This window comes from Rhipicephalus microplus, chromosome 7 (assembly GCF_043290135.1).
Source record: "Rhipicephalus microplus isolate Deutch F79 chromosome 7, USDA_Rmic, whole genome shotgun sequence".
NCBI lineage: Eukaryota > Metazoa > Arthropoda > Arachnida > Ixodida > Ixodidae > Rhipicephalus > Rhipicephalus microplus.
This window is the reverse complement of record NC_134706.1, coordinates 7,634,775-7,650,973: the sequence shown is the minus strand read 5'-3', so window position 1 is coordinate 7,650,973 and position 16,199 is coordinate 7,634,775. Positions and strand designations below refer to the sequence as shown.

The 16,199-nt window shown below is 44.4% G+C and overlaps 1 protein-coding gene across 1 annotated transcript in view; it reads left to right on the top strand.

The window, feature by feature from the left end:
• The window catches only part of CSN3 (COP9 signalosome subunit 3), a 29,372-nt gene extending 14,154 nt beyond the window's left edge, over window positions 1–15,218 (top strand). The window contains exons 10-15 of the mRNA XM_037430656.2: window positions 38–139; window positions 2,250–2,321; window positions 4,890–4,976; window positions 6,392–6,505; window positions 7,009–7,089; window positions 14,975–15,218. Coding sequence (XP_037286553.1) covers window positions 38–139; window positions 2,250–2,321; window positions 4,890–4,976; window positions 6,392–6,505; window positions 7,009–7,089; window positions 14,975–15,049 — 531 coding nt within the window. The 3' untranslated portion in view covers window positions 15,050–15,218. The remainder of the gene's footprint in view (window positions 1–37; window positions 140–2,249; window positions 2,322–4,889; window positions 4,977–6,391; window positions 6,506–7,008; window positions 7,090–14,974) is intronic.
• Window positions 15,219–16,199: the final 981 nt, after the last annotated feature.

Sequence of the window (16,199 nt, the reverse complement as noted above, 5' to 3'; positions counted from 1 at the left end):
AAAGCTTGACAAGCAAGCGTTATTTCTGCTGTTTCAGCCATTGAGCCAACCCTACCTGGACCTCGCTTCAGCTTACACTTCCAATAACCCGGACGAGGTCAGGGCTGTCCTCGCCAAGCATGCTGAGACTTTTTCTCGGGTAAGATGACCCGCTGAGTTCACAAAAGTTGCTCATACTAATTAACAAAGCTGATGCAGCTGTAAGCAATTTATTAATGAAGGTACCTCAAATATGCAAAGCACGAAATAGACAAGAAGGCAGGGCACAAGAACGCTCATCTCTAGTTCTTCTCGTGTATTTCGTGTGTTTTTTGCTTTCAAAGTACCTCCATAGATCAATGCAAACTATCCATACCTTTTGTTCTTCTAAAGCAATTTACAGTAGACTTGTGGTAATTAAAACTGATAATTCTATTTTTTTGTTAAGTCAAACAAAATTCAAATTTTTGGTTGGCCCTCTGTACTTATACAGTAATGCATTTAAAAGCTTCTTAATCCTAATTCATCAATTGGTTAATTCATTCTATCTTGGGGTTCCATACAGGAAAATATCTGCTGCTTTCTTACTACTATTTAAAAATTTGTGTGCTTATGTAATCCTGACAGTCTAAAAATGACAAAAAAGCACCTTAGGCCTTAGAGAAAAAAGGCTGTGCTAGTAAACAAGTGGTTTAAATGAAGCACCCACGGTAAACCATGATGCTTCTCAACTGTTATAGAGAGGTTTGTACTGAAGGCTCGTATAGCAAAAATGCAGTTGGCAATTCACAATTTCTTTAAGAGGTCTGATCAGATGGCCAATACAGTAAACTTGTGGACCTTACAACTATGCTTTTTGTTCATTGGGTGCAGTTAGAGTTAAAAACACTTTTAATAAAAAGTTAAGAGTGATAATATCAATGCCTAATCATAATGTGTGGTGTCGCTTAGCCCAGATTTATATATCTGGGAACTTCTGATAATTCAAACAAAATTCAGAGGTTTCTTCGAGTTTGAAATAATGAGAGTCGACTGTATTTCATATTTTGCTGGCCATAAAAAATGTGTTGTGGCAAAACGTTTTGCAAGGTTACTGCAGAGATTTCCGAGTAGCTTGGCCTAGGTGAAACCCAAATCATGTGGGATGCAGGATCATGAAACATAGTAGCTGAACGTTTTTGTAGTGTGCAGCTGTTGCGCTCAAAAACATGTTTTGTTTGATCTATTCATTGTTATGTTTTGAAGGCTCCTGTTGGACTGTTTGCTCTTTCAGTTAACATTTGATTGAACCTGTAGGGGTGCTTGCTTTCATCCACTCTAAAGTTGTTTGCATCTTATGGTGCACGCACGTCCCACACAATAGTCACAGTTCGCTTAAGTGCTGCCTGGTGGCGCTGTGCTTGCATGATTCAGAAATATCGAACCAAGACATATCGGGCCAAATACGAAGTGGTAGACGCGTTATGTGGTGCGTGTGGAGAGGAAGAAGAAACTGCTGAACACTTGATAATGTTCTGTAAAGGGCTTCACCCTGTAGTTCAGGATGATGGCGCAGAGTTTTTCAAAGCACTGGGGTTTAGGGACAGGGAGGGCAAAATAGACTTTAAGCGGGTAGACTTAACTAGAAGGAGGTTATCTGGTTGGTGGCTAAAGTCAAGGCATGAATGAAAATTAAACCCTTCACTGCAAAGTACAAATCCCCAACTTAACTATCTAAGGAAAAAAAAAGTAAATCTAGTTTTTGGTTCATAAAGTATTACGGCCTGGTGGCGCTAGCCACCCCCCAAAGAGTACAGCCAAATTCATACATCCAGATTTGGCACTGTGGTGTCAGCATCGCCGCTTTTCGGGAAAGAGGCTAAGTCGGAATATAGAAAACCGCAGCAAATTTTCATTTCGGGGCAGTTTGGCATTGGCTCTCGGCTGGGTCCAGGGTACGATGTCCTGTGTCAAGTCCCTGGCCCTTGCGAGTTGTGCGTCATTTCAATGTACCGTGTGTGTGTTGTTATATATTGTATTGGCATTCGATTGCGTTATGTAGCGTGTACCTAATGATGTATTAGATCCAGCAGGCGAGCTTGCTGACATAAAAACAGGCTAAAAATATGCACATGTGTTGTTTGTTCGCTCAACAGCAAGACTGTGTTCATGTGTTCTGAGAGCAGTGCTCTCTTTAGGCCCCCCCAATTCCAGACATTTCATTGCATTGGCCGCTGATTCTGTATACATTCTTATTTTTAATTTATTTATGTTTGCACATTTTCCACCAGGATAACAACACAGGTCTGACAAAGCAGTGCCTGGCTTCCCTTTACAAAAAAAACATTCAAAGGCTGACCAAGGTAACCTTCTTTTGTGTCCTGTCAAGTTGCAAAGGTGCACAAAAATGTTACGAAGCTCTGCAGCGGTATTTTATTGACATATATATTCATGCAAAGGTGGACCTGAACTGATTACTGTTGCAACTGTAAAATTCAAATTATAGTCGGTAATAATGTTATCACTCATTTACTATACTGGTTTAGTGCTTTCAAATATGTGTAATTAATATTCGTTCATATTGTATACACTCGACTAAGGGTTGCACTCGTATAAGGGCCCCAACTTGGCAGTTCAAAATCTGGAGGAAAAAATTCCAACAAACAGCAATGTCGTTGCGTCTCGCATATGGCGCATTTAGCTGGAGTCATCAGATGGCAAAAGCTGTCCTGTGGCTTTGTCTCGTGGCACTAACTGTGAGATTTCCAATGCCATGGACGCCACTCAGGATGATTGGATGCATGAACGTGTGGATGACCTGAGCAGCGGCGCTGAGCCGAGCTCGAGCAGCGATACCGATGAAGACGTCTAGTGAGGATCTCCACTGCTTAATGCCATATATCCCATTATTAGGTATATATGGCACGATTGAATAGGCTTTGCCATACTTGGATCAAAAATTTTACAGTTCCGTGGAAGGCCCACCCTTCATCAAAATAATAGAAGACAAGTGTGGCCCCTGCATGAGTGTATTAGGTACATGCTGTCTGAAATAGCTGTAAGCTTTGATACACAGCAGGTTCCTCTGCATTCCAAAAGTGTGCCAGTTCAGTTATGGCTTTTTGGTGATATTTTTTTTTTCATTTCTTTATGGTGCCACCTTTTATTCTGTTGTTAAGGGGAGATGCTACTCGAAGACACTTTTTCTTTAATATTCACCCTAGAGCAATGAAACTTGAGCTGCTTATGGAACTTTTTATGCTGATTTCAAATATACAATTGGTTTTCTTGCAAGTTACACACGTTTAGCTCTGCAACATGACAAAGTGAAAACCTTAACCCTTTTGCCCCACCCCCCCCTCTTTTCATCCCTAAATTTCTCTAATTTTTTACCATTCATAGTTCATAATACTTGAAATAAAGTGTAGAGCGCAAATAACTAATTACGAAGTACATACAAAATATGTAGTATGCGAGAAAAATAATAGACGTAAAAAGTCCATATTTCACCTACCCTAGTAAATGTATACATACAATGTTTTAGAATACAATAAAATATTAAAATTTAAACTAGATAATTGCATTTGTCATACTTTGGAAAACATTTGGGCAAAATTTCATGCAGATCTGAGCCCGAAAAAGGAGGGGCACATTGGGAAAAATGGCGAATTTTGTGTTTTAAGAAAAACGAGTTTTAAAGCTAAAATTGAGTTTTTATTTATGAAAGATATTATTAAATCAGATGAAATTTTCACACCAAAAAGAACAATCCTTTTTGTAGTGGCTACTGCGACTAAAATACGCTAGCACCATGAGTTTGTCCCTCTCAGCGTTTTCGAGTCGACTCCTCACAGACATTTCGCTCACAGACAGGGCCATGAAACGCTTGCCAAACTTCCGCTCCATCTAGCAGAGCCATGTGCCAACTGCAAGCTAGGAAGAAGTTCGACAGGACTGCGAAATCCAAACTAAGTCCATTGTTATGCCTTTTGCAGCCATGTTTGTGCCACACACCGTCGTACATAATGGCGATATCGTCCCTGCTAAGTTTTCTCACTGCGAGCTCTTTCGACCGCTCAAGATTGGCGCTGACGTCATCCATTGCCGCATCACGAACTTTCCGGATGGCGGGTGTGAATGACTTTGATGCATTGGCTTTTGCAAGCCAACAACTGCCACAAATCGGACCAGCTGCTCGTAGCCTATTCCCACATCGCGCGCCGCACAACGGCTTTCACTTGCGAGCAATGCCTTTTTTAATTCATAAAGGAGATAATTACACGAGAAAAGTATTGTTCAGCTTTGCTGCTCGACAAGACATGGACCCAGCAAATAGGTTTCACAGCACATACAGGCGCGCAGCGGCCAATGGCGGTCCCTGATTCGTACCATGTAATAAGCCAGTCGTGGCGCTCGAAAAACGCGCAGAAGAGTGATTCTTTTTATTATTTCTTGCGCTGCATCAGCAAGAGAAACTGTTGTTATTTGAGGAGTGAGGCTTGAATCTTCGACTCATGCGATCAACAATGGCTAGCGGCGGCGCATTATCGGCGGCAAGGTGCTCGAAGACTGCACACTTTTGACCTTTTAACAGGCACCTTGTGCTCTTTAGATGAAATTTTAAAGCATTTCCAGTTAAGTCTCGACCTGTATTATTTTTTTCATAACAGTAGAGGTACTAATCTTATCAGAACAGGCGAAAAAAAAAGATAGGTAATTATGAAAAAAATGCACGTTTTTCGACCTGCATCTCCCCTTGACAAAGTTAAAATGTCAGCTTCAAAGGGTACGGTAAACAAGTAAGCCTTGTTGAAGGGACGGTGAGGCCAACAGATCCGGGCCATTTAGAATACAGTTTTATTAGGCTCGTTTGGAATGTGAGGACCATTTGATCAGCTTCTGTGTCCCGAATTTTTTTTTCTTTTTCGCAGACATTTCTGACACTGTCTTTGACAGACATGGCAAGCAGAGTGCAACTGTCCGGAACTGGGGATGCGGAGAAGCACATACTCAACATGGCATGTATTCTTTCTTTGCTGTAGAAATTGTCGTTCAAGCCACTTGCAAGTCTCAACATTGGCGCATATTTTTTCTCTGCTTATTCGACCCTGGTTGGTTACATGAATGCACATTAGCTTTTCTTTATATAAAAGTATCGTAGAAAATTCATCATTTTTCTTTATTTGCTTTCACGATGGTGCTTATTGGAGATCACCATTTCGTACTAAATGACTGCAATCTTTTCTGGTACTTGTTTCTTATCTGGTGTTTTTCTCAAGATAATGGTAATTTTAGGGAGATAACTGAGCCAGTCTGACCCAAGCAAAATAAATAAATCTATGGCATTGCTGGGTCATTCCGCAAAAGATTGAACAAGGCATGTTAGGTCGACCTCTTAAATTTATTTGAAATTTTTATTTTTTGCTGGAAAAATTTTTCAAAGCACAGTAAATAAATCATGATGGAAGAGGTGGAGTGCGACGCTTACCAGCTCTGCTGTTTTTTTCGAGTTTGGCAATGAATTACACAAAATATATTCAAGCTACACACTTCAAAATTGTTTAGCTAAATATATGCGTATTTGTGCTTATGTTCAGTTATTTTTCGCTTCTTTGGGTAGTGCACATATTTTTATAAAAAATCTCAAAATCGACCCAGGAAAGGTTTTTTTGCCCGCTTTGTGTCTTTATTTCAGAAAGGGCTTGCGACAGAGCGGTAATACTTTTACGGTACTTTCTCAGCATGCTTATCTATTGGCCTCAAGATCATGGAGTGGCGCCTTCTCACGTGTGACGTCACTTTGTGGACTCTGCCCTCAACTGCGCTGCAGCAGTCATTGCTCCTGTGCACGGATCGTCTGCTTCGGGCGGGAACTTTGTCGAACAAACAGCCCCGCGAGGGTCAACTAACACCCACAACGAGTGTTTCAGAGTGCAATCATGAATATGTTTTAGTTGCGGCCCAATCGACAGGGCCAAGAAGCCTCCTAGATTAACTGTTAACTGTGGCGCATACCCACTTCAGACATGATTCCTCATCCGCGTCAGTCACTGCATGAAACATTGGCACAAAATTACTTGCAAGTGTTTAGCGGATACTACACTTCTCAGAAAAGTGATGAAGAATAGCATAGTGAATGCCGGCATTTTACCAAACATTTTTATTAATAATGCTGTAGTGGGTATCAAGCAAGTGTGCTTGCAGTAGTTACCTGATGAGTTTAGAAAAGGCTCTGAAAGGCCGCTCTCCTAGCCTTCGCTGTGACTGTGCTGCGCCTTCTGCGCAGGCCTGGCATTTTTTTTTTTTTTTGTTATGCCTCTTGTAATTAGAGCGGCTTACTCAGCAGTTCAGACAGACTTTTCAGCGTGTGTAGGTAAAACATGTTTTTGCTACAACATTTGAATTAACATTCTTGTTATTCCCATCTGTTTAGATTGAAGATGAGGAAATATTTGCTTCAATTAACCAAAAAGACGGTATGGTGGTGTTTGTGGACAATCCCGAGAAGTACAACACACCGGTCATGTTTAAGAGGCTCGAAGAAGAGGTGAGCATTCTGTGCATAACTAATTTCATGCTACAAACTTAGTAAGCTGATGTATTAACTCATCTTTTAGTTGTAGCTTGTTAGTGTCCAAGTAGTGCTGTATATTGTATCAGATTATATTGAACAGATGTGCTGTCATGATATGCCTATGCTTTCATGAGATTAACGAAATACGTTCAACAGGTTGAAAAATGTGATGACTTTTGTTAACTTTAAGAGAACATCACTCTTGCAGAGTCTGTGCTCACAAAGAGCATTGCTGTGTTTCATGGTGGAGCTGTATTTATTGCGTTATTTAGTGTAGCAGACTGGACAGTGCTTTGTGCTTCTGCAAGGGAAAACTTGTGCATCTAGTCACAATTATTGACCAGGTCCTGCACTGGCCAGTGTTTCAATATATTGCGCTGAAATGCTGTAAAAGTATAGTGAACAGGACTACTTGCTGCCATTGCACCTTGAAAGTGACGAAGTGGGCAAAGCTTTGGATGATCTCGTCTTTTCAGATGAGGAAGTTTATTCAGCTCAACGATAAACTGAAGCAGATGGATCAGGACATAGCCACAGACCCCAAGTACATTCAAAAGGTGAGTGTTTTTCTTGAACATGAAAGTGTCCAACAAAACTTTCATGATGTGCATATTATCATCATGGAAATGTGTCTGAAAAAAAAAATGAACAGATCAAATGTGAAAGAAAAAAAAAGTAGAAAAAAATGTTCCAGTGTCAGTCATCGAACAGACGACCTCTCTGTCAACAGTGAAAGAAGAGGATCTTTAACCGACTGCACTGCTGTCAAACAGATGCTTGTTTTACGGAGCAGTTTTGTAGTTGCTGCATTTTGTGGGCTTCCTTATGTGTTAATTTGTACTATACACACAATTCCTTGGCAAAAGTGCGATCTCGAAGCGAAATAATGTTAAAGGAATAAAGTGCCTGACTTGCAAAGTATAAATACAGCAGACTGAGCAGAATAACTTGTGGTACTGGCAGTCAGATTCTTGTGGAGGTGGTGGAATGCATATACATGTTCAACAAGAAATTAAACCAGCAAACTATATGCATACAGACAGACGTGCTTCGCCTCGGAAATCTGATGTTTGGCGCACTCCTGATCGCCGACCTTTGTGCTTCCACTGCGGTGAAGCGGACCATTTGTACCGCCAGTGTCCATAGCGGCGCCTCGGGCTGCGCGGATTTTCAGTATATTCAGCGCCTCCTCGGTATGGCCAGCGACCCCGGGACATTGAGGACTACCTGGCTCAACAGCGCATGCCACCGCCTTCTGGACGGCAGTCGCGCTCACCGTCGCCGAGGCGCTTTTCATCTTCGCCACAGCGCCAGGCTGGCGCACGGTCCTCCAGTCCCCGCCGGGAAAACTAACGCAAGCGACCCTTGGAGGCGAGGTCGCTGGCAGTCGACGTGCTAAAGACCTCCGATCGACGCTAACAGTAAAGGGTGTAGATTCGACTGAGCGATATGTGCGGCTTTCTCTGGATATACCGGTGCTGATAGACGGCTATGCAGTAGGTGCTTTAGTTGATACCGGGGCTGACTATTCGATACTAAACGGGAAAACGACCAGACTACTAAAGAAGGTAATCACGCCCTGGCATAGCTCCGTGGTTCAAACGGCTGGTGGCCACACCGTCTCTCCGCTTGGAACCTGCACGAGTAGAGTTCGGGTCTGCGGTTATACTTTTGTAGGAAGTTTCCTTGTGCTCCGTGAATGTTCACGCGACGTTATTCTTGGCGTTGACTTCCTGCAGAAGTATGGAGCTGTCATTGATCTTCAAGAGAATCGCATCACCTTCTCAGCCGACCGAGCAATCGACAAGCAGGACGACCAACAACGTGCCGACGTTCTTCGCGTTTCTGCTGAAAGTATAACGCTTCCTCCAAGAGCCAGTGTTATTGTCGACGTCACATGCTGCGGATTGCGAAATGGTGAAGCGATTGCAGAAAGTAATTTTGAACACCTGCTGACTCAAGGTGTTTGTGTGGCTAGGAGTATCGTACAGCTACGTGATGGCCGATCTCAACTGCTCGTTACAAATTTCAGCAACGAACACCGACACCTTTTCCGTGGCACTTCGTTAGCATTTGCAGATGAATTAGGAACCGTTCCCATCTGCTTCTCGTCGGAAGCAGTGGAAGCCGCCGATACGTCTCTAAACAATATCGATATTAATTCTAACCTCACACCAGAAAACCAGACAGCACTGCGAAAACTCTTGCTTGAATTCAAGTCGTGCTTCGCTGCTTCCTCTAAGGTGCGCCAGACTTCGATCACTAGGCACAGAATCATCACTTACGACGACGCCCGCCCAGTACACCAACAGCCTTACCGTGTGTCAGCGAAGGAATGAGAAGCCATTCGTACGCAAGTTCGAGAAATGCTTGATGACGGCATCATCGAGCCTTCCAACAGTGCGTGGTCCTCTCCGGTCGTCCTAGTCAAGAAGAAAGACTGAACGCTACGTTTTTGCGTCGATTACCGGAAGCTGAACAGCGTGACTAAAGAGGACGTGTACCCGCTGCCACGCATCGACGACTCGTTAGACAGATTATGCCACGCCCACTATTTTTCCTCTTTGGATTTAAAAAGTGGGTACTGGCAGATTGAGGTTGACAAGCGAGACCGCGAGAAAACGGCATTTGTGACCCCTGATGGCCTGTATGAATTTCGAGTCCTTCCGTTTGGTTTGTGCTCAGCGCCCGCAACCTTCCAGCAAATGATGGACACTGTGCTTACTGGTCTGAAGTGGCAAACTTGTCTCGTATACCTTGATGATGTTGTCGTTTTTTCTGAAACCTTCCAGCAACACCTTCACCGCCTCAGGAGTGTGCTACAGGCTATTCAATCAGCAGATCTTACACTCAAACCGCAGAAGTGTCACTTTGGTTATGAAGAGCTCAAATTCCTTGGCCATGTAGTCAACGCCAAAGGAGTCCGACCCGACCCCGACAAACTTGCCGCTGTAGCCGCGTTTCTGCATCCTACAGACAAAAAGACTGTTCGGTGCTTTCTGGGCTTGTGCGCCTACTATCGACGATTTATTAGAGGGTTTTCGAAGATAGCGGAACCCTTGACTCGCCTTACACGCGACGACACACCGTTTGTATGGGCTACTGAGCAACAGGCTGCTTTTGCCGAGCTACGACAGCAGATGCAATCAGCCCCTGTTCTTGCGCATTTTGACGATGATGCTGACACAGAGGTGCACACTGACGCTAGTAACATCGGCCTCGGCGCAGTGCTCGTCCAGCATCAACACGACAAAGAACGAGTCATAGCCTATGCCAGCCGCTCACTGTCCCGTACCGAGGTGAATTACACAACCACAGAGAAAGAGTGTCTCGCAGTAGTGTGGGCGATCACCAAGTTTCACCCGTACCTCTATGGTCGTCCATTTAAAGTGGTGACGGACCCCCATGCCCTCTGCTGGTTAGTAAACATTCGTGATCCCTCTGGACGACTGGCCCGATGGAGCTTGCGTCTACAGGAATTTGATGTTACCATCGTATATAAGTCTGGACGGAAGCATGAAGACGCTGATACGCTGTCGCGTTCACCCATACCTTTAGTCAATCAAGAAGAAGAGGACGATGACAGTTTCCTGGGCGCCCTTAGCTCATCTGACTTGAGCAGACGCCAGCGAGAGGATGAAGAGATTCGACCGCTCATTGACTATCTGGAGGGTCATAGCGCCGTTATACCTCGCCATCTATCTCGCGTCGTGACATCTTTCTGCCTCCGAGATAATGTCCTGTACAAAAAAAACGCCCGTTCTACGAGCCGCGCTTACCTCCTCGTCGTTCCGAAGGACATGCGGGACGAAGTCCTCTCCGCGTGTCATGACGAGCCCACATCTGGTCATCTAGGTTACTCGCGAACGCTCGCCAGAGTAAGTGAGGCGTACTACTGGCCCGGACTTTCGGCAAGCGTGAAGCAGTACGTTAAAAGCTGTCGTGAATGCCAGCGTCGAAAGTCGCCACCAAGCAAGCCGGCTGGATTACTTCAGCCAATTGATCCACCCCACAAGCCATTTGACCAAGTCGGCATGGACATTCTCGGCCCATTTCCTTTATCGTCCGACGGCAACAAATGGGCCATTGTTGCAACTGACTATTTGACCCGCTACGCTGAGACACAGGCGATACCACGAGCCACGGCTTCTGAGGTAGCACAGTTCATGTGCCACATTGTTCTGCGCCACGGCGCTCCATCTACAGTGATAACCGACAGAGGAACAGCGTTCACTGCACAGCTTATTGATGAAGTTTTTCGACTAAGTAACACTAGGCATCGAACGACGACTGCTTACCATCCGCAGAGCAATGGCTTAACCGAGCGACTAAATAAGACAGTCACAAACATGATCTCCATGTACATCGACGACCAACACAAAACATGGGATCGCATTTTGCCTTATGTGACGTTCGCTTATAACACCGTCGTTCAAGAAACAACCCGATTTACACCGTTTCGCCTTCTCTACGGCCGCGAAGTTCAGACGATGCTGGATGCGATGCTTCCTTGTGAAGGCGCCGATCAATTAACAACTGACGCAGAAGAATTTGCAGAGCGTGCCGAGGAAACTCGCCAGCTCGCCCGGCTACACACTGGTCAGCAGCAACAGGTCGATGCACAACGTTACAATATGCGTCACAATGACGTATCTTACAGACCGGGAGACCAAGTTTGGATTTGGACCTTTGTTCGACGCCGTGACCTCTCCGAAAAGTTGCTCAGCAGATACTTCGGTCCGTATAAACTATTACGCCGTGTGAGTGACGTAAACTACGAAGTGGTTCCGGACGCTACGTCGTCACGATGGGTACAACGAAAACAACCGACCTCTGACATAGTTCACGTGGTGCGCATGAAGCCTTATTTTGCGCGTTGCTAAAAGACCACTTTTCCTGTGTTTTTTTTTTATTTGTGCTCCGACAATCGCCTCATCATTGGTGAACTTATGGCGTCTAACATTTGATTATTGGTGCCCTTTTTCATTGTTTAAACTACTTTGTTTCGTTTTTTTTTTTCAATAACTTTACAGCATCCGGAGGATGCTCTTTTTTTTGTTGTTGTTGAGGGGGAATATTGCCACCTACTTCTAGTAGTGGGTCGTATGCCAAGGTGAAGGCTCACACCACAGAGAAGAAAGAAGTGCACGTGGGCCCCCGCTCTGGCAAACAAGCCCAACCGACGCGCTTGGTTAGAGCCCTGTTGCTCAAACGTCAGTAAACCTTGTCGACACCCCCTGGAGTGACGTGACAATATGTAGTACACAGGGCATCTTTCTTGTCTCGGTGTGAGCGCCTAGTTTACTGTTTTTTTTTTTCTTTTTGAGTTGGAGTTTACTAGTTTTTTTTAGTTGGACATGTGCCAACTTTTCACTTGGACTTGATGAATGCAAACGAATGTCGGTGCACTTTAATGTTACCGCTCGCATTTGGCATTGGCACCACAGATTGTGCGGGGGCACGTACTTTGGGCAGACGCGATGTTGCCTCAACGTCTGTTTAAGGGAACACGCTAGCTCCCTGAAAGGTACACCATCTGTGCATCTTGCCCTCCATTGCCGGCAGTGTGGCTGCGCAGCTGAATTAAACAAAACCGCTGTGGTGATGAGGCATAGAGACCAGTGCACACGGGAAATTCATTCAATCACTCATTGGGTAACTTCTGCAAGCACGCTTGCTGGGTACCCACTACGGCATTAATAATCAAAATTTCTGGGTAGTAGGCCTGCATTCACTATGCTATCCTTTGTCATTCTTCTGAGAAGCGTGGTATCCGCTAAACACTTGCAAGGAATTTTGTGCCAATTGTTCGTGCAGTGACTGACGATGATGAGGAATCATACCTGAAGTGGGTATGTGCCACAGTTAATAGGTGATCAAGAATAAACTTTTATAATAGGTTGGAGCATTGGATGACCCACTTGTCACGCTATTTGCATTTTGTGACACTTGGTTGTTTGTTTGCTGGTACAAAACACTTTATTACTTATATAAATGCAATTCATTGACCGACATCAAGCCTTCCTAAGGCAAGTTTGCGAACAAGTACCAAGCACCGGCGTGGCTCATTTGTAGAATACTGGGCTGGCACGCAGCGGACCCAGGATAGAGTCCTTGTTGTTTTTCACTTAATGAGTTTTTTTAGGGGCGAAGCTTCTTATGGCGGCATCCGTTCATCTCCCGTTATCGTTTGTAACCACCGGTGGCACATACCCGAGAAAGTGGGTATGTGCCAGAGGGGATAGACTTATAGGGGCGAAGCTCCTTAAAGGGCCCCTAATCCACCCAGCGGTCGAAATTTAGTTAAAATGAGGAAGTTGTGCTCGAGTTAACAACGAACACGTAGCCGTGAGAATTTTTCAAAATGGTGCTGTAATAGCGGAGTTACACACGTTTGATGATCGAAGTGCGACGATCGCTTCTTTCTCTATGCTACCCTCTTCCAAAAGCACATGGCGCCTCTTCGCCGAGTCAGCTGAGTGCCCCTCCTCATCTCGCATGGCATATGTCACCGCTGGCACGCTGTTTGAGACAGCGTCTACTTTCGGTTGCCGCGATCCGCCACTTCGACGACTCAGCTCGCCGTCAACTTTGTTGTGTGTTTCATCTGGGAGCACTGATCGTTGACTAACCGCTGTTGCTGTCGTGCCAGCCCGTGCCCCTATGAATCGTGCCGGTATGGACCCTGTGTTGCGTTACGGGCCGCAGATGTCGATTCGCAAGCGGCAACACTACCAAGAACAGCAAGGTGCGTGCGAACAGTTGTTTGCAGTGACCGGAAGTCGTCGGTTGTCGTTCGGCCAATGGCAAGCAGCGAAAGCGGTATCGTTATCCAGTTTCACTGATTATGTCACACATGTCAGTGGCAGGAATCATAGAGTTTCCCAAAATTAACTACAGGGCACTCTGGCGCTGCGATCGTCCAGCGACCATGGGAATGATGGGTAGTACACACATTTGCCTAGTCTTCATATTTGCGGACGGCGAATCGTACTTGCGGCTTCGTTTATTGCTGGTTACGGTTTTGTTTTGAAAAAAAGAACGAACCCTTTCGAACTTAGTGACTTGTTTAAAAATGTTAAGCCTAAAAAATAAGGTTGTGAAGCGCAAACGGTGAACATTTGCTCATTTATTTTTTCGTGAAAAAACAGCTCCAAGCCACACAAACACGCACGGAGCCAGAAGCAGGCCAAAAGTACGAATATTAGACAAATGTGTGTACTACCCATCATTCCCATGCTCGCTGAAGCGTCGTGCGTTGCAGCTCCCATAGACACTAGCACCAGAGCTCCCTCTAGTAATTATTGTGGGAAACTCTATGGCAGGAATGACGGGGGCCAGAAAGGAGAAGCTATTGTTTTTTCGAAATGGTGGCGCACCAGCTACCTGTAGTGCTGCCGCATGTGGGATCGTTTATCGTGACGGTATTCTGCCCTCGATGCGCATGTTTACTTAAAATGTTTGGAAAAATATCGGAGGGGGTTTAGAGGCCCTTTAAGCCGTGGGTTGTGCATCTTCGATGTATGTAGTAGGTAGCCACCTCTCGTTTAGTTCTGAATGTCAAAGCTCCTTAAGCCGTTGGTCGCGCGTCCTCAATGCATGTAGTAAGTAGCCTCCTCTCGTTTAGTTCTTGGAATGTCCGCTAGAAGGCGGTACTTGAATATAATCAATATATGATGAAAAGATGCAAGATTATGATATTTGGAGGGTTTACCATACGGACGCACATACAGACAGATGCATGGACGGACATATCGACCCTTGGTTGGACGGACAGACCCTTCGCCCCACTCATCATCATTCAGTCCGTGGATATGCTGTGATTTCATTTTTTTGTGGGATAGTGGTTATGAACACCGACGGCGGCGGATAACTATGGTGCCGCACGTGACCCGAGTTGTGATCTCATTAACGCTTTTGCTGTAAAATCAAACACCAACTCTCCTAAGAAGTTCTTATTAGTATTATGAAATTCAAACAGCTAACTAGCTGTCAATTAACCCCAAAATACATCCTGATCAAACTTTTTCCACCCTATATGTAAACATTTTGTTTGCATGTACTTATTTACATGTAAATATAGAACAATGTTTGTGAAACGCTACCTGTATAGCTCTTTCAAAGTGTGTGTGTAAAGTCATACTTCAGTGTAATGAATTAAATTTAAGACAAATTTTACCAGTCTGTATCAGTATTTAATGAATGCTACCTATTTGATGTAGAAAAGCTTATTGTTTCATGCAATCTCGTAATTATGTTTGCCTTCACAGCAACTGCTAAAGGCTCCTAGTCTTTCCTAGTTTTATGCGCGGTTACATATATTGAAACTAACCAACTAGCCCAGCAAGCAACTATCTTAAAAGAGGTCCAGTTGATCGAAATAACCTTGTGGTTTTCTCCTGCGGCATTTGTCACACAGCGAACTTGTTACTCCGTTTGCAGTGCTCAGGACAACAGGAAGACGAGCAGCCCGGCAGTTCCGTTGGAAGCAGCAAGCTGCCCACATTTTCCATGTGAATGCTTCGCTCTTTGTAGCCCCGGTTTTGCGCTTGCCCACTTGTCATATTCATATTGGTAGGTGCTGTGCAAGTGTTTATGCAGTGTTTGTACTAAAGATTATTGCCCTAACAGCCATGCTGACAATGCGTCATCTTTGAGAAGACGAAAATAAAGCTGTGAAGCATCACACCGTCCCACTGTGTGTTCTTCTATGCATGTGCCAGCTTTGAATACCTTAGTAACTGCAGTTGATGAGAAGGCACCGAGTAAGGAATGCCGCCGAACCTGTTTTCATCAGCGTCACAACTTCTGCGCAAGACAAATCAAAACACAAGAACTGCTAAGCCAGTCAGCAGATCCTCACTCGTTTATGCAGGCATTTTATTCGCACACAACTAGTGACTGTTCATCCTCACCAGCCAAAAAAAAGAAGAAGAAGAATTGTTTCTGGTGTCCAAAACCTACTAAAAGTTGATTTCTTTTTTTTTTCATCGGCGAGTCATATGGCATAGATCAGGGGTCAATAACACAACACCCATGTTGTGCAATATTGTGCAGCTCCCAGCACAGTGTCAAAACCACCCCTTTCTCACTTTGTCCCTTCCCATCTGAAGACACACTGCAGTTTTTACCTCAAATGACAATTTTGCTAGTAACCTATTTTTTTTTACTTTCGACTTTGTAACATGTGTGCTCAAAATAATCGTGATTCATTTTCTTGTTTTGTGTATAATGATGAACTTGCTGAATGTTTCTCTTTACCTGCCAAACCCCCTTCCCCAATTCACGATTAGCCATGCGGCCCCCGCTCTATTGGCATCATCCAGCTTGGCCGTCCACCTCCAAAACTTGCAAACCCCTGGCATGGATAATAGAAAAGATGCATTACTTCCTTGAATGGAAACACTAGTACTCAGTGAGTAACACTACTAGTACACTTCACCTTAGCAAATGCAACTTCGGGGGTGTATACTCTTGTGCTAAAGAATAATTTGAATCAACAGCATTTACAATCGGCTGGTGCATTATATACTTGTTAATTTCGACAAAATTTGCTAAATGTAAACTTTCAGCAAACAGACACACATTGGCAACTAGAAAGACCAAGATTGGTTTCGTTGGTTCTCTATGCAATTAGTGCAGAAGTGCCTGCAAGAAAGCTCAAGCA